General features: G+C 53.7%; 2 protein-coding genes across 5 annotated transcripts in view; both read left to right on the forward strand.

Annotated features, from left to right (window-relative positions):
• LOC144270351 (very long-chain specific acyl-CoA dehydrogenase, mitochondrial-like) overlaps positions 1 to 4,179 on the forward strand; it is a 70,384-nt gene extending 66,205 nt beyond the window's left edge. For all 4 annotated transcript variants that reach the window (XM_077826751.1, XM_077826754.1, XM_077826752.1 and 1 more), the window contains one exon: positions 2,603 to 4,179. In XM_077826751.1, the coding sequence (XP_077682877.1) occupies positions 2,603 to 2,740 (138 nt within the window). In that variant the 3' untranslated portion in view covers positions 2,741 to 4,179. The remainder of the gene's footprint in view (positions 1 to 2,602) is intronic.
• Positions 4,180 to 12,900: 8,721 nt separating this feature from the next.
• APOD (apolipoprotein D) lies at positions 12,901 to 19,935 on the forward strand. The gene is made up of 4 exons (XM_077827047.1): positions 12,901 to 13,023; positions 13,662 to 13,783; positions 17,786 to 17,871; positions 19,531 to 19,935. Exons 1-4 carry the CDS (start codon positions 12,901 to 12,903, stop codon positions 19,764 to 19,766), a joined length of 567 nt encoding a protein of 188 aa, XP_077683173.1. The 3' UTR covers positions 19,767 to 19,935.
• Positions 19,936 to 20,568: the final 633 nt, after the last annotated feature.

Consider the following 20,568-nt stretch of genomic DNA (forward strand, 5'->3'; position numbering starts at 1 on the left):
TGTCAGGCTTTGGCTGGCCAGCTCCACATGCTAGCACGTGGATCTCCACGTGGACGTGGGCCCTCCTGGTGGCCAGGAGTGGAGATGGGCTGTTTCCGTAGCCCGGATGGCACAAATGGCCTGGCCCGGCACAGTCGTCTCCTGAGGCTGCCTGTGACCAAGATGGTGATTTCCTGCACTAGCCTTGGGAGACTGACTGAATTCATTGTCAGTCTCTTTGGGGTCCGTAGTTCAAGGAACGGTTTATGAATCCCTCTGAGCTGGGGTTGTATGTAAGCCCTCCAGGGGTAGATGGGACAGAGGTGAGGCCTGGGGGATCTAGGGACGATAGTGGACAATGTGCCAGAAAGGAGTGGACTCTTGGACCAAGAAATGGTAGGTGGATTTCCCAGGGAATGCCTAGGAAGAGGTGGATGCAAACTCCGCACCCTCAGTGTCATGGTTTGGGGTGCAGTTCAGATGTGTGACTGGTTGTGTCACCACTTGGCCTGTAACCCCGAGGCCCGTAAACTGCTCTGCTACTGTTGCCACATGTCTGGACTCTGCGGCCAGCGGCCCTGCATGTCTGGGTGTTATGCAGCCCTGGGCCAGCAGCTCCAGCCGCCGGCTTGTTCTTCCACAGCCACACCCCGGTCTCCACCAGTGACCCCAGCGCGCTCCCAGTCCCGAATTTCCCCCAGACCTACTGCTCTGAAATGGCCAGCCCTATCTTGGGACGTTCAGAGGAGTAATCGGTCCATTGCTCCTTTAAAGAGACAAAAGCTGAGCAGTTTAACTGGAGTTAATAATCATGTCAAGTCAGACGCGGCACAGGGTTGGTTTAGAATAAAAGTAAAATAAGTTTATTTAATCAAAAAGAGAGGTTTGGTGTGAGTTCAGGTATGAGGGATACAGTCAGAAACGGCTACAAACAAAGACAAGTGGAAACATGCATCTACCAGGCCTAAACATAACCTAGCAAGATACAGTCTTTGTTCAAGATGGTTTCTCTCACCCCAGTCTCCTTTCCAGCTTTTTACTGGCTCGCCTGCCCAGGACCCATCCCAGATCAAATTGCTCGGTTTCTTTGTCTCCTTAAGGTGAAGGATACCATATAGGGTTGCCAGCTTTCTAACTGCACAAAACTGAACAGCCTAGCCCCGTCCCTTCCCTGAGGCGCCCCCTGCTCACTACATTCCCCCTCCCTCGGTGGTTCGCTCTCCCCCACCCTCACTCACTTTCACTGGGCTAGAGGGGGTTGGGGTGTGGGAGGGGGTGAGGGCTCTAACTGGGGGGTATGGGCTCTGGGGTGGGGCCAGAAATGAGGGGTTCAGGGTGCGGGAGGGGGCTCCAGGCTGGGGCCGAGGGACTTGGAATGTGGGAGGGGGCTGCAGGTTGAGGCAGGGGGCTGGGGTGTGGGAGGGCATACGGGCTCTGGGCTGGGGGTGTGGGCTCTGGGCTGGGGCCGGGGATGAGGGGTTTGGGGTGCATGAGGCTGGGGGGGGGTGGGGATGAGGGATTTGGAGTGCGGGAGAGAGCTGCAAGTTGAGGCAGGGGGTTGGGGTGTGGGAGGGGGTGAGGGCTATGGGCTGGGGATGAGGGGTTACGGGTGTGGGAGGGAGCTCTGGGCTGGGGCAGGGGGTTGGGGTGTGGGGGTGTGAGGGCTGTGGGATGGTGGTGCAGGCTCTAGGATGGGTCCAGGGATGAGGGGTTTGGGGTGCAGGAGGGGGCTCCAGGTTTGGGGGGACTCAGGGCTGAGGCAGGGGGTTGGGGCACGGGCTTACCTCCGGCAGCTCCCAGTCAGCGGCGCAGCAAGGGTGCTAAGGCAGGCTTCCTGCCTGTCCTGGCACTGCGGGCTGCGCTACGCCCTGGAAGCGGCCAGCAGCAGGTCCGGCTCCCAGGCGGAGGTACCCATGCGGCTCTGCGCGCTGCTCTCACCTGCAGACATCGCCCCTCCCCCCCACATCTCCCATTGGCCTGTTCCCAGCCAATGGGAGTGTGGAGCCAGTGGTCAGGGTGGGGGTAGCATGCGGATCCCTGTGGCCCCCCTGCCTAGGAGCCAGACCTGCTGGCCACTTCTGGAGCACAGTATGCTGCCAGAACAAGTAGGGACTAGCCTGTCTTAGCCGGGCAGCACTGTCGACTGGACTTTTAACGGCCTGGTCGGTGGTGCTGACCGGAGCCGCCAGGGTCCCTTTTCAGCCGGGTGTTCCAGACACCTGGTCACCCTAGTACCGTACGTACCATGGAGGGGGAATACAGGTGGAGTTGCACTGACCTGTGACACTGGCTTCAGTTTCTCTGTCATTAGCGTCACTGTAACAGCTCAAGGTGTGAATTCTGGATCTCTGCCTGTCCAGCTCAGGGACCCTAGCTCCTGTCACAAGCATTGCACTGGCTGCAGGAGGTGACTGATCTCTGATACCAGAGCACCAAGGGGATTTCTGATCGAACGTACGTGTGGCTGCAGAATGATAGTGGCTGCTTGTTGTATGCACATGGAGCCAGTCCTGAAAGCTTGGCCCACTGCATGTAAAATCACTCCCTCGGTCTGACTGCACAAGAGTTACAGCACGTGGTTTAATAACAAGTAAGTGACTGGGTGTTTCTTTGTCCAATGCAGGCATTTGAGCGAGTGAGAGAGAATCTCCGAGCAGTGAAATCGTCTACGTGGAATCAGTCCTTTGCTAACATGAAGCTAATATCTAATGCTGTTGTACGGAACCAAGGGATCCTAGCCGCACACCCACTGGGCTTCTGAACAGAAATGCTGCTTTGGTTGACAATGAGCAAAAGCTACAAATCAATCCTATTATATAGAGAAATATTACATGACACACAGTTGGCTTCTGTCTGTGAGAAAAGCCAACACTGTGCCACGGCGTCACTGCATGCGGGCTGCAGCGAGGGGCCGTGCGTCTGTCCCGCTCTCTGAGAACCCTGAGCACATGGACATAAAGGCCCCCCACTGTGGGTTGTTGGGGCAGCCTGCATGCATAGCAGCTCCCCGCCACTCCTCCATCCTGGTCAAGGAGATTAATTTGGGCCACATGGGTTCCAGCTGAGGGCAGGTTTTAACTGCCTCTTGCCTGGACTCTTCTAGCCTGCTCCAGGGGTCCCGCTGAGGCCTTTGCTGAGGGATAGAGAAGGTCACCCCAAGATGCACTGAGCCATGGCTGCTAGGTCCCCCCATTGTGTCCGTGGTTCTCTGGGTGAAGGGGAGAGGATCCTGGCTAAGTCAGTGCACACAGACTCCTGGCCATCTCCCGGTCTTCTGCCTCGTGCATCACCGAGGGCTGCTGTAGGGTGAGCCTGGGCCTGTTGTGATCTTTGGCCGAGGGTTTTACTGACCCTGGCGCAGTGGACTGTGAGCTTCTCGCTGTCTTTACATGCCACGTGAGGTGAGCTCTGGTTTGGTGGGCTGGGATCTGGCTGCGGGAGGTGCCTTCTCCAGCCAGGGCTGCGTGCAGCGTGGGCCTGCATGGGCATGCTGGCTTTGGGGGTCAGTCTTGGTGACTGTCTCTCGGGGAGATGCTGCCAGCTGCCTGCAGCTCATGCAGAGATTAGATTCTGCCTGCTTGTGGGCTGGCATCAAGGGGAGAGTCCAGGCAAGCAGCCCTCATCCCTGTGAACTCGGGGACTACCTTGGCAGGGCTAGCTCAGGTCGTGTGTGGTGGATGTGGGCCCCGGGGCTGGAAACGAAGGGGCTCGTGTTCTGGGAGGCCACGTTCTCCAGTGTCTGGTGGGCACATCCCTGCAGCTGTCAGCCTGCAGGCCTTAGGGGCACAGCCCAGTGACTCTCTGAGGCACACGTCCCTTGGGGCATGTGCACTGGGGTTTGCTCACAGAGGGCTGCATGGTATCAGCGGTGGTAACGTTGTTGAGCACTGCTAAGAGGCTGCTGCATCTCCATGATGGCTGGGGCAAGCCCTGCTTCTGATGTGTGTTGAGGGCTTGGTCCTCTTTGGCTGAGGTGAGCTGTGCACCCAGGCCCAGGTGCCGGGAGCAGCTGGGGCCCTGGTGATCTAATTCAGCAGAGCTGATTTAGGTCAGATACTAATTAAAATACTTCATGAATACTACCATTAGAGAGACAGGGTGGGTGAGGTATGTCTTTTACCTTCATTAGCGCTGTGTGGCTCCAGAGCTTGCCTCTCTCTCCAACAGACATTGGTCCAATAAAAGACAGTCCCTACCGCATATCCTGGGAGTGACATGGTTACACCACCACGGCGTATCACCCTGACTGTGTGAAAACAGAAAGAGAGGTGCTGAAAGCAGGCAGCCCCCAGGGGGAGCTCAGCAAGGCTGACACTCCACATCCAGTGAACCAAGAACACAAACCTGTTTCCTAATCAGGTCCCGCACGTTGGGCTCTGTGCTCGGTGGGATGTTTCCCACTTGGACACTCATCCGCCTTTGTCTCCTCCACATTAAACAATCGAGCACGTATCATTTGGCAGATTTAAATGCGGGCTCAGCCAGGGCTGCAGTCTCCCCCGCTCCCTAGAGGAGCCCATTGAATCTGGACCCCTGACACGCAGCACTTCCCTTTGTCTCCCGTGCAGCTGAGCTGTTTGAATGCTGTGTGATTCAGAGGCTGGTGCAGCGTGAGTTGTAGATTCCACAGGCAGTCATACACACAGAGCTCGCTGGAAATGAGGCAGGCCCAGGTGCTGCGGCCAATGACACATTTGGGGGCGAGGGTGCTGTACAAAAAAGATTTTTGTGGAATGCCACAAATTATTCATCTTGCAGCAAACCCTTGTCCGTGTGCAGGCAGCATCCTGGAGGCTGGATGGCCCAGATATGGCTTGGAAAGCAGCTGCTGTTCTAGCAGAGTGGAGCAGAACTCTGCTTTAACAATAGAGCAGCTGGCCCTGGAGCAAGGGCAACACACTCCCACAATCAGGGTGTCTCCCCTGCTCCCCATTGTGTCTCCAGTACATTTCCTTGCCACATGGGGGAGATGTGGAGCAACCTGGTGGGAGGTTGCATGCCCATGGAAAGGCGTACCAGAAGCCATGCCCCATGCTATGGGAAGCAGCACAGGATACATGGGGGAAATAAATCAGTCCCATGATCCTGCCCTCGGGCCAGATTTTAGAAGGGCAGAGCCCCTAGGACGGCAAATAAGAGCAATGTCTGCAAAACAGGCTCAGCACCTCTGAAAGATCAGCCCCAGCTCACGCACTGAGCAGGATGGGCAGGTCTGGGTGAGAACCACGCGGGAGTGGAAGGGGGTGAGCCTAGCACTATGTGTCTCCCCAGCGCATACACACCTGGGCGCTGGGGAGCAGCCCAGGAAAGAAGCCAGGTGAAGTGGCTCTCGGGGCTTGTAGATGCAGGGTGGGCACTGGCCGGGGGAGGGCAGGAGGCTCAGCCACTGGGAGGCCAGGCTGACATCTCAATCCCGGCCTAGAGGAGGCCCCGTAGCACTAGTGAATGGTAGCAATCTGGAGCAGCAACTTCATTGTCATGCTGGCCCCAGGGCTGCGAAGTGCCGCTCCCGGAGGGGTCAGTGGGGACCCTGGGGGTATGGGATTGAATAGACACAGGAAGGGAATAAAGGGAGGGTGGCAGCACCAAGGAGCCCATCACAAGCAACTGATGGACGGGATCCCGACAGGGCAGTTGACCTGCTGTCTGGACACAGGATGTGGCCATGGGCACTGCAGTCCTGGAGTGAATGGCACTGGCATGGTTGTACGGCACAGTGCTGGGGGCCGGGGCCAGCATGCCAGGGTCGTGGGCAGACAGTGAGCCGGTGGTGGTCTCCAGGACAGCATCTTCTTGGGGCAGGCCATGGCTGACACACAGAGCAACAAGCCCGCGCAGCGGTCTTGAACAGCACAGGTGAGAACAGAGATGCCCCGCGCTGAGCACACAGCACAGTGTTCATGAGCTGCAAGCAGAGGGCATCCAAAGGCAGGAGCTCCGTTGCACACGACTGACTGATCCCAGGAATGCCTGGCCCTCGGCCAGTACGCCCAGGCCATGGTCCCAGGTATGTTCATGTTAGTGTCATGGTCACAAAGCCGGCTCGGCACGTCCCAGCAGGCAGGCAAATGGCAGATAGAGCAGCGCAGGGCAGCACTGGCCAGAGCGGGGCAGAGAGTCACGACTCAGCCTGCAGCCCAGCCAGGCTCTGGCCACCTAACGAGTGCAGCTGGCTGTAGCAGGTTGCCTGACTGGCTTCGGCTGGTTGGTTGGAGAAGTCAGCAGACCGGCTCTGAAGCAGCAGCTGGAAGAGGTTCTCTGCTTGCTTGTTGCCAGCCCTGCCTCAGACCAGGTAACCCAGTCCTGGCACGTCACTGATTTCTGCCTTCCACTCTGACCTTGGGTTCTGGCCTCTGGCTCGGTCCCTGACCCCTGCTGCAGACGCTGGTCATGGGGGCCGTGGCTGGTCACGGAGAAGGCTGCTGCTGAAGCTTCTGGCTCTCCCAATGATCCACTGGTGCAAAGCCCTGGCAGGCACATGTGGTGTTTAGACAAGGCTCAGAATCCCAGGGGCCCAGGGCAGACCAGGCCTCCCCGGCGCAGGGGTGCAGTTACCATCGCTGTGAGCACATGAGGAGGCCGATGCTGTCAAGTGAGATGCCACAGTCTGGCATCACGTTGATTGCCCGAGGCTGAGCACCCACGAGCCCTCTGGAGCCAGCGGGTGCTGCAGGGACCCTGCATCTCTGGCACTCAGGCTGGTTTCGTTTTGGTGCCTGGATCTAGATGTGGGGAACACGACTGCCATGTTGGCCTGGGTGTGTGGCCAGCTGGCCGAGAGCCATCGTGTGGGGGAAGGTGCCACACCCCTTGTTGCACAACCCACGTGGTATCACAGGGCCGACGCAGGCTGGAGGACTAAACGGCTCCCTAGCCAGGCACTGCAGTAGGCCAGGCCCAGCCGGGTGCGGGGGAGGAGGCGGCGTGACCTCCCTGACTGGCTTTTCTGCAGAGCACAGAGGCCATGCTGTGAGGGGGGCTGCGGCCCTGCGTGCTGCTTTCTGCTGCACAGCACTGCGACATGCAGGCAACTGCCGTGGCCGAACTTGCTGCCAGCTCCCTTTGTGTGGGAAGGGCAGCGTGGTGGCTGCAGGAAGGGAGAAGGCAGAACTGGGACAGGATTAGCATGCGGGGGTGGCTGAATAACTGGGGTGTGGAGCATGGGCGCACCGGGCCTGGCTGAGTGCATGCATGTTTTCAATGGTGTTTATGGCCATCCCTTGCCGATGGGAGGACGGAGATCTTTCCGCGAGCGTGGCCACTGGCTCTGGCTGGTGTTGGCCAGGCTGTGGCCCAGCGTGGTGTGGCAGAACGCATGGTTTGCAGGGGCTGCTTCTCCCCTGTGCGTGCGTGCGTGTGTGGGCACAGCGCATGCAGACCAGGGCATGAGGGTGGGTTTCCCTAGGCTGTGGATGGGTGGCCGTCTGCCAGCCCACTGGGCTGTGCTCCCCAGTCACCGGTTGTCACTGTGCCTCAGTGGGTCACGCTGAGGATGCCAGATTCAGGACAAACTGCTGAGAAATAGGGCAGACTCACCCGCAAGTGGTGGTTATTCTTCCATAAGCTGTAACAAAAGCAAACTTCTGTCTCACCAGGCTGGCTAACGAGAAGTCAGGCATGCAGTATCCTGAGGAATCCCAGCCCTTGTCACAACCCAGACACCAGATGTAAGGATGAGTGGTTATTGAAAATCAATTTCACCAAACGGTTCTTCTAATCTCGAGATGTGTCACATACCCAGCTCAATGTATAACGCAGATCTTACCAATAATCACGCTGTTGCCAGTCCTTTTGTATCTAATATCTAAAGATTTATTTTAGGGCTGTCAGGGGATTCAAAAAATGAATCACGATTAATCACATGGTTCAAAAAATGACCCTACAAGAAATGGGCTGCGGTAATGCAGTGCCAGGCCTGGAAGCAGATGGAAAGCAGTAGGAACATCTCCTTCCTCCAGGTGCATTGCTGTGAAGATGCTTGCCCGTCGGGGAGGGAGTTTTAAAAAGAGCTTTAACAAGCAGTAGGGTGACCATACAAAGGGCAAATGGGACACCAGGCAGGGCCGGCCCGAGGTCCCCCCCACACGGGGCCAGCCTGAAGCCACCTTCCCCTGTGGGGTTGGCCCAGCCCAGCCTGCTCTCCTGAGCCCTCCCTCCCTTCCACTCAGGGTTGGCCTTGCCGCTCTCCCACCTGCACATTCCTCCGGGCCCCGCTAGGGGTCGCACCCCACTTCTGGGGCAAAACTGGTCATGTGTCCTGTTTGCGCTTGCCATCTGATCAGCAGCTGGCAAGAGCTAATGGGACATATGCCCGGTTTTGCCAAAAAGCGTTGGGATGGGTGGGACAAGGCTTAAGAAAGATCTGTGTTGTGGACGGTGGCACGGCGGAGCTGTTGCTGTGGGACCTGTGATGCCAGTAGTTGGGAGGGTCAAGGGGGTGGGGAGCGTGGCACGGGAGCCTTCGCATGGCTGCTCTGAGCCACTCCCTTGCAAGCAGCCATCTCGGCGGGGCTGTCACTTGGGGAGAGGGAAGGACGGTGCAAGGGAACCATTCAACCCATGTGCATGCAAACACACACACACGGAACCAAACACTGAAGTTCTCCAAAACAAGGCATTCTCAGCAAGCTTTTTGCAGAGGGAGGGAAAAGTGAAAAGAGGAGTTTGCTGATTAGACACATTTGACAGCCAGCGGTACAAGACTGGAAGCTGCATGCAACTGCACTCCAAGAAATATCGCACCTTTTTCAATTATTCTGCATCATTCCTATAGCACTATAAGTGTGTCCAATGATTTACAAAGCAGAGGAGATCTCTTCGCTGCCCCGAAGTCCTTTCAATTTGAAATCCGAGCCCAGAATCCCATCTCACCCAGAGCCACACGGCCTAGGTTTATCAGACTCTCCCCCCCCGCCCCCCAAAAAAGGAGAAATTAAATTTCACACCAGTGCTCCCTATCTTTGTGATACCATCTGAGAGCAGGGCTAATCCCTTTGATTGGCTGAAGTGAGGGGGCGGGTCAGAAAGCTGGCAGCAGACTGCATTTCTACATGTGCCTGGCACATCTCTAGGCTGAGCTGCACAACTCTTCACTGTCATGAGTACGTGTTGCACAAAGATTGAGAACTTCATTATTCCTAAGGGAAACATCTTCAAACATGTTAAAAACAGTTGTCTTCAGTAAGATCCTAGTCCAGGGGTTGGCAAACTTTTTGGCCCGAGGGCCACATCTGGGTGGGGAAATTGCATGCAGGGCCATGAATGTAGGGCTGGGGCAGGGGGTTGGGGTGCAGGAGGGAGTGCGGGGTGTCGGAGGGGGTGCCGTGTGCAGGAAGGGGCTCAGGGCAGGGGGTTGGGGTGCAGGAGGGATGTGGCAGGGGGCTCAGGGCAGGGGATTGGGGTGCAGGAGGGGTGTGGGGTACGGCAGGGGGCTCAGGGCAGGGGGTTGGGGTGTAGGAGGGGGTGCGGAAGGAGGCTCAGGGCAGGGGGTGGGGTGCAGGAGGGGTGCAGCAGGGGCTCAGGGCAGGGGGTGGGGTGCAGGAGGAGTGTGGGGTGCAGCAGGGGGCTCAGGGCAGGGGGTTGAGGTGCAGGAGGGGTGCGGCAGGAGCTCAGGGCAGGGGGTGGGGTGCAGGAGGAGTGTGGGGTGCAGCAGAGGGCTCAGGGCAGGGAGTTGGGGTTCAGGAGGAGTGCGTCAGGAGGCTCAGGGCAGAGGGTTGGGGTGCAGGGAGGGGTGTGGATGCGGCAGAGGCTCAGGGCAGGCGGTGGGGTGCAGGAGAGGTTAGGGGTGAGGGCTCCGGCCCGGCGCTGCTTGCCTGGAGCAGCTCTGGGGTGACAGCGGCATGCAGAGGGGCTAATGCAGGCTCCCTGCCTGCCCTGGCCGTGCGCTGCTCCCAGAAGCAGCTGGCGCCATGACCCTGTGGTCCCTGGAGGATGGCGGGGCAGAGGGCTCCACGCGCTGCCCTCGCCTCCAGGTACCTCCCCTGAAGTTCCCATTGTCCACGGTTCCCCGTTCCAGGCAAATGGGAGGTGCAGGGGCGGTGCCTGCAGGCAAGGGCAGAGCACGGAGCCCTCTGCCTCCCACCCCTTCCCTAGGGGCCGCAGGGACATGGTGCCGGCCGCTTCTGGGAGCGGCGTGGGGCCTGCAGCGCCATGGGGCTGGCAATCCCGTGGGCCGGATCCAAAGCCCTGAGGGGCCAGATCCGGCCCGCGAGCCATAGTTTGCCCACCCCTGGCCTAGGACATGAGACGATAGATGGAGACAGACGAGGTGCGCAAAGAAATGGTGATACAATGATCGGTCAGCATGACTGGCAGTGGTCTCAGCACATCATCAGCCAGTTACTCCAGCATAAATCCAGAGCAACTGCACTGGCCTTCTCTGGCGTAATTGAGATCGCAAGCTGGCCCCGATCTCCAGTCCCCAGCGGGGCTGGGAGCAGTTCCACCAGTGAGAGCGACATTTAAAGTCACCCTTTTAAAACTGGCTGTTTCAATAGCGCTGACAGCCCCTTGCCACGCAGTCGCTCGCAGCTGCAAAGTACCGCTGCGGCTGCAAGTGCTCTGCCTAGAAACACGTCTTCCCTTGTCTCCCTTCGGGGAGTGGCTGAAAGACAGAAAGTCTCTGCAGTTTTGCATCGGGTGCAGATTTAAGCCATCCGAGCTGCATTCCAAAAAAACAAGCGTGTCAGGGATCCGGGTGTGGCTTGTGCCAGCGTTAAGGAATGATGACCCCAGCACACTTATAAAATAAGTGAGGGCAACTCGCTAGACAGCTGTTCCTCATAACCCGGGCCTCTATCAACAGGGCTGAGCACTTTGCTTCTGCTTCTCAGCAAAGGTATGTTGCCAAATTAATTGATTGAAGGTGCATGTCAGTATAAAATGGGAGCTGCTTTCTTGTGCCCTGTGGTTGTCGTATTCCTTGTAGACAGGGGTGCTGACACTGTATTTCAAAAATAAGGGACTGTTTTCTTAGCACCCCTGCCCCACCCCATCCCGATATTTTTTATTATTAATCCTTAGCAGGACTCACCTTCATTCACCAGGGATATTTCTTGCTGCTTTTTGCAGCACTCAGCAACTCCCGATCTTGTCCAGAAGAAATCGTAAGTGCTGGAACGAGGGGTGCTGCGGGGGGCGCCACCCTGCTGCCTTGAAGTGGTTTCAGTCATATACAGGGTTTACAGTTTGGTTTAATGGCTGTATTCGTGCCCCTGCCTGCAAGCCAAAAATGCTTTGATTGGATTTATTTTTAATGTATGTTTTGGAAGTGTGCTGGGACAGCCAGGAAAGGTTAAGGGCTGTCTGCCTGTCAGGGGTAGGGGGTCTAGGGTTGAAGATTTTCCTCGTATTGTTGCCAGTGAGTTGCACACCCTCTAATGCCTGGTGGAGGTGCTCAGCTTTGAAAGGGAGAAAAGAGAAATACACCAGAGCTCCTTTGGGTGCCGCCCAGCAAGAGGAGAGCGAGAGCCACCAGGAGGGAAACACCAGGAAAGGTGGCACTAAAGGGTGGGCTGCATTCACCCGTGGAGCCCACTGCTCTGTCTCTTTCGCTAGCTCTCCTGTCTGCTTGCTTCTGTCCCAGAGAGCCCCAGCCACAGGCAGCAAAGCCAAAGCCCCCTCTCTGTTTACAGACCCACCCTCAGGATGGGGCCATTCATTACAGCCCCTCAAAGTCATTCACTGACACTCCCTGGGAGCAGGTGGTGGTGGGGTTTCTTCTCTAACTGCCGGTCAGTGTTTTACACAAAGTACTGATGCAGCTTCCCCTTGGATCAGGGCACTAGCCCAGCATTTCTCAAATGTGGCCACCATGGCCGCGTGTGGCTACCAGGGGCTTTTCTTGTGGCCACAGCTTCCCGGGCTGAGATTGAGGTGCCAAAGTAGCAGCCCCCCTCCCTGGTGCTCCCGGATGCACTGCCTTGGTGTTTGTTGGTAGCTGGGGCCACCATCGGGGTTGAGCCCTGCCCCCCTCTGGATACACCTGGGGCACAACGGTGGAGGAGCAGGCAGCCATGGGTTCCACACTTTCCCAGGGGCCATGGGACTCAGGCCCTGGGGTGGTGGGGTGACAGGCTCTGGATCTGGAGCAGGGCTTCAGGCTTCAGTCCTGGGATCCAGCTGCGGGGCGGCAGGCTCCGGGTGCATGGCTTTGGGCTCTGTCCTCTGGCCATGGAGCTTTGGGCCCGGCCCCCCGCTGTCTTCCTGGCCCCAGCTGCCTCCCCCGATCCCCCATCCAGGGCTTATTTTGTCCCCAAACTTGCCAGGGCTGAGTAAGTCTGCTGTGAAAAGTGATACCTGTATGTTAGTTAATATCACTTTTCACAACAGACTTACTAGCTAGCAATAAATAAATTACGATTTGGACATGTATATGTGCATATTTATTTGTTTTTCCTAACTCTAAGTAAGTATTTTAGGAAAAAGCGTGAGAGCAGCCACCAGCAAGAGTTGGTGGCCGTACTCTGTGGCCACCAAATTATTTGTCCTAAGAACCCCAGCACTAGCCTTAAAGCGCAAGCCTGGGAGGTGCTGAATGCCCTCAGCGCCCCTGGATCTCACTGCCGGTCAGGGCTGTGCAGTGCCTACAAACCATTGTTTCCAGGTTGCTGTTGCTCTCCTCACCATATGCAGACGCAGGCGTGGCAGTTTGCTTCACCAGGAAGGATTGGGGATGGGCTTGGCCATGCTCGAGGTAGGCACTGGGCTATTGGCCATTTTAAGACTGCCTTCGCAGCAGAGTGCTGGTGGTTTCCGTCCTTCCACTCCTTTTCCTCTGACTGTGGTTTTAACCTCATCCTGTCGCTAACGCTCTGTTTGTCATCGTGTCACCTCGTGCACAGATTTGCTCCTCCGGGAGACCAGGCATTCTATGTTTTATTTCTTTTTAGCTCCGGTTCCCATTTGCATCCACAAGTGACCATGCCAGGGACTTTGGCGCTGCTTTCAGTTCTGTTCAGTCTCCTCCACATCACCGAGGGGCAAACGTTCAGCTGGGGACCGTGTCCGGATCCACCAGTCCAGGAGAACTTTGATGTTACCAAGGTGTGAAGAACTCTAAAATTCTGCTGGCTCAAAGCAATTAAGGCAAAGAGGGTGTGTAAAGATCTGCGAGCCTGCCAGGGTGGCTGAACAGTGGAGCAGATTTTGTGCTCCATGTGCTATGCCTTCCCTTGTGCCCACTCCACAGAGGACGTGAGTCTAATAGTGACACCCTTCGCTCTGTGACAGTGCTTTTCATCCATAAGTCTCAAAGCGATTTACAAAGGAGGTACGTACCATATCCCCATTTTACAAACGGGGAAACTGAGGCACAAAGGTACATTGACTTGCCCATGGTCCTACAGCAGGCTAGTGGTAGAGAACCCATGTGTCCTTAATCCCAGTCCGGCGCTCTCTCCATTAGGCCATACTGGTACAGCCTCTCCTGCCTACAGAGCCTGGCTTTCTAGCTCAAGTTGTAGGGACACATGCATTTAATTCTAAAGGTTGCCAGTTTAGTTCCTTCTGTGGACCAATGTGGTTATTCTCACACAAACGTAGAAAAGTTTCTTTGAACTGAGCAGAATAAGGACAATGTTAATGAAGGAACTAGATTGCCCTGTAGCCTGTTGATCACATCCATTGAATCCCTGTGAATCTGAGGACACTAACAAGGCTTGTTCTGGGTTTTCTTTTTTCAGTATGTTGGGAAATGGTATGAAATCGAAAAGCTGCCTGCAAGCTTTGAGAAGGGAATCTGCATCCAGGCCAATTACTCACTGAAGGAAAATGGGAAGATTAAAGTGGTAAATCAAGAGCTCCTGTAAGTACCTTTTTCCAAGCTTGTATCCTTGCTGCAGCAGGATCCCAATGAGCCTTGAGTTTTCTTGCCGCTGAGCAGAGAGAATCTCTTAAATTACACTAACTGGCTGATATTGTCTTTCTCCATATCTGCCAACGCAGCCTCATCTCACTTCCAGAGGGCACCATGCAATGCAGAGGGGATGCTCACCTCATGGTTTCAGTAACTCAGCTGGCAGGACAAGCCAGAGATCTGTTGTCAGAGATAATGCATGGCCCAGCCGCACTTCATCCCTCTCCTTGTGCTTTAGCTTGGGTCTCTGGTCTCTGTGCTGTACCCTTTGAGCACCGGCATGTCTTGTCGCACTGCAAGCCTGACCCGCGCATAGGAAATACATCAGTGCGTACAGCCACTGGTAAAAGAGCATGCGCTGAGTATTACGCGCTATCCTGCAGCCCTCGCTGGCCTGAACCTGACGTGACTTTACTAGTCTCAGGGTGACGTTCATCCCTGTGCAGAGGCAGCACGAGGCCCTTGCACCGCTTGGTGCGGAACAGGCTCCTGGGCCCTGTGCTGGCCCCTTGCTCACGGGCGGATGCCACCAAAATACCAGATAAGAGGCCACAAACCCAATCCAAGTATATTGGCCATTTTCAGTGAAGCAAGTATTTGTAAGTCTGTTTTTGCAGTATTCACTTAGCTCTGGTAGTACCTGCTGTGTAATGTGTGCCAGAAATAGCTACCCAGGTAAATCAATGAGCATTGTAAATAGATTGTTTGTGGTATTTTACTTGCGATTTGCAAGCCCAGAGCTCTTCTGAATTTTTGCAGAGACTGGTCCAGGTGTTTTTTCTATAGTGCTGTCAGATAGTCTCAGCTTTCACAGGAGGCTGTTGTGAGTGAATGAATGAAAGGTTCTTTGCATTCCCTGGCATGACATGGTGGCTTTGTTCTACTGCACATAACAACATTTCAGTCCATTCTTTGTGCTTGGCAGATGAGCAGTGCCCGTTTGCCTTTGTGCCCATTTTCCTCTGTATCTGCTTAGCACTGTCTCCTCTCCTTCTTTGCCAAAGAAGGGCCTGACAAACAGCAGGGTAATTCATTGAGTCCATATTAAACTGCAAGAGATGGGGGAGGTTGTAATGTGACTGACGGTCTGTGTAATGATTTCACTCTGTTCAGGATCCTGAGAGCTCCAGAATAACTCGAGCTGTTCGAGGTAAAGAACACCAGCCCTCCTGTGCATACAGCCCTGAATGCAATGGCAGATGGAGGAGGCTGCCACGAGAAGGAGCCAGGGATGTTTTTTGCTGCTTGCATAGACCCATACATTCTCAGCGCTCACACACACTTCAGCCCCTTCCAATCTCTCTGCTCTTGGTGGGGCAAGGCAGCAACCATAACAGATAATACTTGTCATTTTCTACCATTTTGTATGTTCAAAGCACTGTACTGGTACTAACAAACTAATTCTCACGATGGCCCCAGGAAGCAGGTGGGCAAGTATTATAACTTTCTCCTTTTTACTGATGGGGGAAACTGAGGCAAAGAGGTACAATGACTTGCCCAAGGCCACAGAGTCAGTGGAATAGGGAATAGAACTCAGGATCTCTTGTCTCGTAATCCCATGCTCATTTCTTCAGACCATGTGACCTCTCCCTTGCCAGTCCCCAAAAGTGGGCAGTTCTTGTTATAGGGGTTTTTGCTGTTGAGTGGAGGTGTTGGGACGATAGTTCAGAGTCTGTAATTAAACAAATCTTACTTTATTAAACTGGGACATGTAATAAGCAAGGGGAATAATATGCTTTAATCTAAGTAGGACACGGGCAATTAGACAGGTGTGAACATGTGATACGATTGCTGGAAGCTGGGCAAGTTCTGTGGGAGTCGGAGGAGGGATGTCAGCATCTCCTACCCTTTAACAGCAGAGGCCTGATCCCCACTGCCTGGCATTGTGTGTGTGGCGGTTACATCAACCTCGCTCTGTCAGTGTCTACTCACTACAGTATTGCTCCGGCCGATGCAAGTCGCCCACTGCACCAAGCTAATAACTCCACCGCCGCGAGAGGTGTTGCGCTTCGGTCGATGTAGTTAGGTCAACGCAGTGTCAGCACTTCCATCGGTCTGTTCTGGCTGTCAGCCCCAGCAGCTGAAACCAATGTAATTACTACGTTGGCTGTATGTCGACATGACTTAAGTTTGTCACGTAGACTTGCCCTGATTCTCCTGTCGCTTACACTGACCTTGCGCCCCGCCTCTCCATTCAGTGGTGTGTGTTTTTTTGTTTTTTTTTTCTCAACAGCGGTGTCAGCAGCAGTCCAGGGAAGGAGCACTCCAGCCGGCAACAGCAGCAGCTCAAGGGAGGGAGAAGGAGCTCCAGCCAGCAGGGCAGCCAGAGAAGAGGGAGGGCTCCAGCCAGCAGGGCAGCCTAAGCGGACTGACCCTCCCTCCTGTACCTATTGGGTTCCGGGAAGTGGGTGGGCGGAAGCCCGCCCACTGCTATAGGACCCCCCACCCCCACCCCAGCCTAAGGGGAGGATCCACAGGACCTGGAAACCAAATGATTCCGGGGGACAACTAATGAAATAACAGGGACAGGAGTGCGGTTAAAGGGTTAAAAGAAGGGAGCCTGACGGGGACACCGAGCAGAGAACCCCGGACAGTGCCCACTGCTCCTCAAAGGCGTCAAGGGAGCCAGTGGACGCTGCCTGTTACTCCATATTCACACCAGTGTGAGTGAGAGGAGAGCTAGTGTCCTTGTGCTGCACCTCTTTCACCCATGCAAAGTGAGCGTGAAGTGCTGTCAAATCTGAATGCTCCAGACACTTAGCTTTTTATACCCTTTTTGCACAGGTATAAGTCTCCACCCAAAGCACAGGAAAGTAGAGAATTGGTCCACAGATGGTGGAGAATCAGGCCCTGGGGGCTATTTTATTATGAGTTAACTTTGTAAGGAAACCAGGACAGGGAAAACTGAAGCATCGTGGAAAGAACAATGACAATTTCTGAATTTTAAGCAGATCTGGGCCTGCTCAGGGGTTGGGATCTCAATTTCAGAGAGAAAGGAGAAGTGAATAGGAAATGATGTCTCTTAAACATTCCCTGCACAATGTGAGCACATGCAGGGCTATGCAATAGGATGGAGTGCCAAACAAGTCACACTTCCCCTTCCTTCCCCTCCTTCCTATTATTATTATTATTATTTTAAGGTCAGGATTGACAAAGCCCTGGCTGGGATGATTTAGTTGGGGATTGGTCCTGCTTTGAGCAGGGGGTTGGACTAGATGACCTTCTGAGGTCCCTTCCAACCCTGATATTCTATGATTCTATGATTCTATTATTTGCATTGTGTTGGATCAGGGTCCACTGTGCTAGCCACTGTACAAACGGAGAAAAAAGGGCAGTCTCTGCCCCGAGGAGTTATCTCCTCAATCTTATCCTCATCACTGTCATGTCTGAGAGCTTTCCAGCAGTGTAGTAAGCTACATGACAAACATCTGTCACTTGCTTGGGTTTTTTCTCTCTTCGTCTCCTACATGACAATTTGGGGATTTTTTAATTTCTTTTCTTTATATTAATAGACTGTACACACACTATACCATGGGTTTATAGTTGCAAAACACACACTGACATTCTGCTGACACAAGCTGTTCAGTTCAGCAACATACAAAGCAGGAAAATACACCAGAGAGGCAGTTGGTTGTTCTGGGCTAAGTGGCCCCCTGCTCTGATCCTGTATGGCAATCCCGACGTTCCTATATTGCCATCTAGATTGCTCTGCATGGCATGACATCTAGAGTGTGCTGTTACTGGAAATCGAAACATGTCATCTAAAAGTTGATTCTGTGCCTATTGGGAAGCTGCTGTTAACTGGAACACACGTTATGTGGGGTTTTACTTTGGATTTTAACCGACTATATGTAGATTACCACCTCAAGTGAGTGAGTTACTGGAAATAACTGTTTAAATGTGATTGCAAACCTGTGCCATTAATTTCCAAACCTCTTGTTCTCCCCTTAGCTCTGACGGCAGAATTAATCAAATCGAGGGGGAGGCTGTCCAGGCAGACGATGAGCTGGCCAAGCTGGGTGTCAGCTTTTACTGGTGTAAGTGTGTTTGTTTAAAGGCTCATCCTGGAAGAAGTTTAAAGACATTCCCTGCACTGGGCCAAATCCTGCTCCTAGGGTCTTGCTATTGGCTTCAGTAGCACCATGAATTCTGCCCAGAGCTGGGTCCTGATTCTGTTTGCACACTGGTATAGATCAGTGGAGTCCCATAGGTGTAAAACTAGTTCAAGTGAGAGGAAAGCAGGCCCAGTGGTAAGGCCCGCAGATGAGAAACGGTTCAGGATAAATGTTTCTGTGGTGACTAGGAAGTTGGACAATGATTTTATTTTAATTTAATTATGTGGCTTTTTTCTTTTCTTTCACTTGTTATCATGCCATCAAGGCTTCTACCATCGTTGTTACATGCCCGTTTCTCCTTGTGCACAATATTGTTTCAGAAAGTATTCCCTTTGTCCACCTTTACACTTGTTCCTCACACCTTCCTGCTGCCCTGTTAGAGGTTTGATCGCTGCTCTGATGTCTCCTGTGTGCGTGGAGTGGGGAAGAAGACTATTCTTATTCACAAAAAGTAATCCAGGGAAGGGCTAGTTCTGCGCTGCCATGCACGATGTCACTCGCACACTGGGGGAGTGAAACGTGCTACCATTTTTCTTGGTACAAGGCAGTGGAGAATCAGGTCTGGATCAAGGGATGAACCCTGTAACCTGTGTTCTCACGAGTACGTCAGGCTGGACCAAGTTCCCTCCATCAGACTGATGTCAACCTGACCTAACTCGAACTCCATTTAAGTCAACAATCTAAATTTAGACCAGTCTCTTCTAACGGAGAGCAGAATTAGGCGTGTCATCCAGATCCTCAATGAATAAATGGTGTTACTGTATCCCTATGTAGAGGGGGCTCTGGCTTCCCTGGCAGCCGGGCCTGGGCGGGGGGCAGCCTGCCACTGCCTCCCCAGCCAGGCTTTCTCAGGCAGCTGCTGCGCTGCATGGAGCAGTGACCCAGAATGGCTGGTGGCATGAGAAGTGTCTGGTCCCACCCCGTCCGCTCCCCCCTGGGCCTGACTGCCAGGGGCAGAGTCTGCTGGGGGACAGGCGCAGTGGGAGGACAGAGCCCCTCTCCCGCCCTCCCAGTGGCCAATCGGGGGGGGGGGCACTTGACCACTCCCCCCGTGTTGCCCGCGTGTCTTTGACTGAACATCATGAAATAAAAACAGGAAAAGGGAATTACACTATATGGCTTTAGCTGCAGGTCTGACCCAGTGACTCTAAGGGGACAGGGGCAGGCACCAGGTGTGAGGTGTGGTGGAGTCATCTCTGGGCCTACCAACATGACCGGTACCCCCTGATGTCTGTTCTCATGTGCACCAAACTCCCCTTCATTCCAGCGTGTGGGGGGGTTTTGGTTTTTAACTGTGGATTAGCTGTTGGCACTAGGCTGTATTACACATCCAGCATAACTAGTAATGAGTCTTTAGTTCAAAATTCTGTTGGCTTTCTTGAATCTATCAGGTGTAACATGAAAGCTCTACATAATAACTTCCTGCCCTTTCATAGGTCACACAGCAAGTCAGTAGCAAAACTGGGAAAAGAACCCAGGAGTCGTGACTTACCGTAACTCCTCTAACTGCTTAACATACACCAAGGAAAATCAAATGTTGGTTAATCATATTTTCTAATGATGCCCCTGCTGTTTTTCTAGTCATGCCCTCTAGCCCTTACTGGGTACTCTCCACTGACTATGAAAACTACTCCATGGTGTATTCCTGCACTACTTTTATCTGGCTCTTCCACGTTGAATATGCCTGGATTCTGTCAAGAACTCCCCAGCTGCAGCCAGAAACTGTGGAACGCCTGAAGAACCTTCTCCATTCCTACAAGATTGACACTGAGAAAATGAGGCCAACTGATCAAATTAATTGTCCTCCTGAGATGTAGATCCCACTGTTTAGAAGAACAAGTCCAGGATAGTTATGAACTCTGTTGCTTTCTTAGTGTTGGTTAAAACCTCTTAATTTAGAATAACAAACTCTTTTGCTAATGGTAGCTTGTAAACCCTGACTGTAATGTCTACTTGTGATAGCAGCTACGTAGCATTGGTACTCTGCCTGTGTAACCTCTCTCATGTACTTTGAGAAGCCTGAGTAAATTATACCAAAACCCTTTCCATCCTTACTGTTCTTTCAGAGTTAAATAGGCTTTGAGTGCCGATTCTGAAGTTCTGTGGCCAATACAAGTTCTCAGGAATGGATGCAGGAGGATGTAGGCTGTAGCATACAAATGTCCCCTGGGGAAAACTGTTCTCATGGCATCTGGCAGGCTTGTTTCTTCGCATTTGTCTTGATGTCTGGTAGGGCTGTTATCAGCACATGGCTCAATCAGCAACATCATCACTATCGTCTCTCTAACAGCATCCTATTGACATAAGAGGGATTCTGTAGGGAGGCCAGAATTTGGGAGCCAAGATTCTCTACAGGGAGAACTTTTGTCCATTGTTTACGTTGGCAGCTCTATGGTGAGAGATGTTTATTTTTACTTGAGGAATGTAATGGCTTCGCCAGCATGGGCATAAGCTGCTGTGAAGGCCACAGAACTCTTCAGTGATTTCACTGGTCTTTGGGTCAGGCCTTGTATGTCCAAATCTCAGATTGCTAAATACATCCCAGAGTGTCTGCACCAGTCGCCCATACCCCTGTCTAAGAATGTGCCCTCTCCTATCTGTAACTATGATGGGAGCAGT

The sequence above is a fragment of the Eretmochelys imbricata genome, chromosome 9, assembly GCF_965152235.1.
Source record: "Eretmochelys imbricata isolate rEreImb1 chromosome 9, rEreImb1.hap1, whole genome shotgun sequence".
NCBI lineage: Eukaryota > Metazoa > Chordata > Testudines > Cheloniidae > Eretmochelys > Eretmochelys imbricata.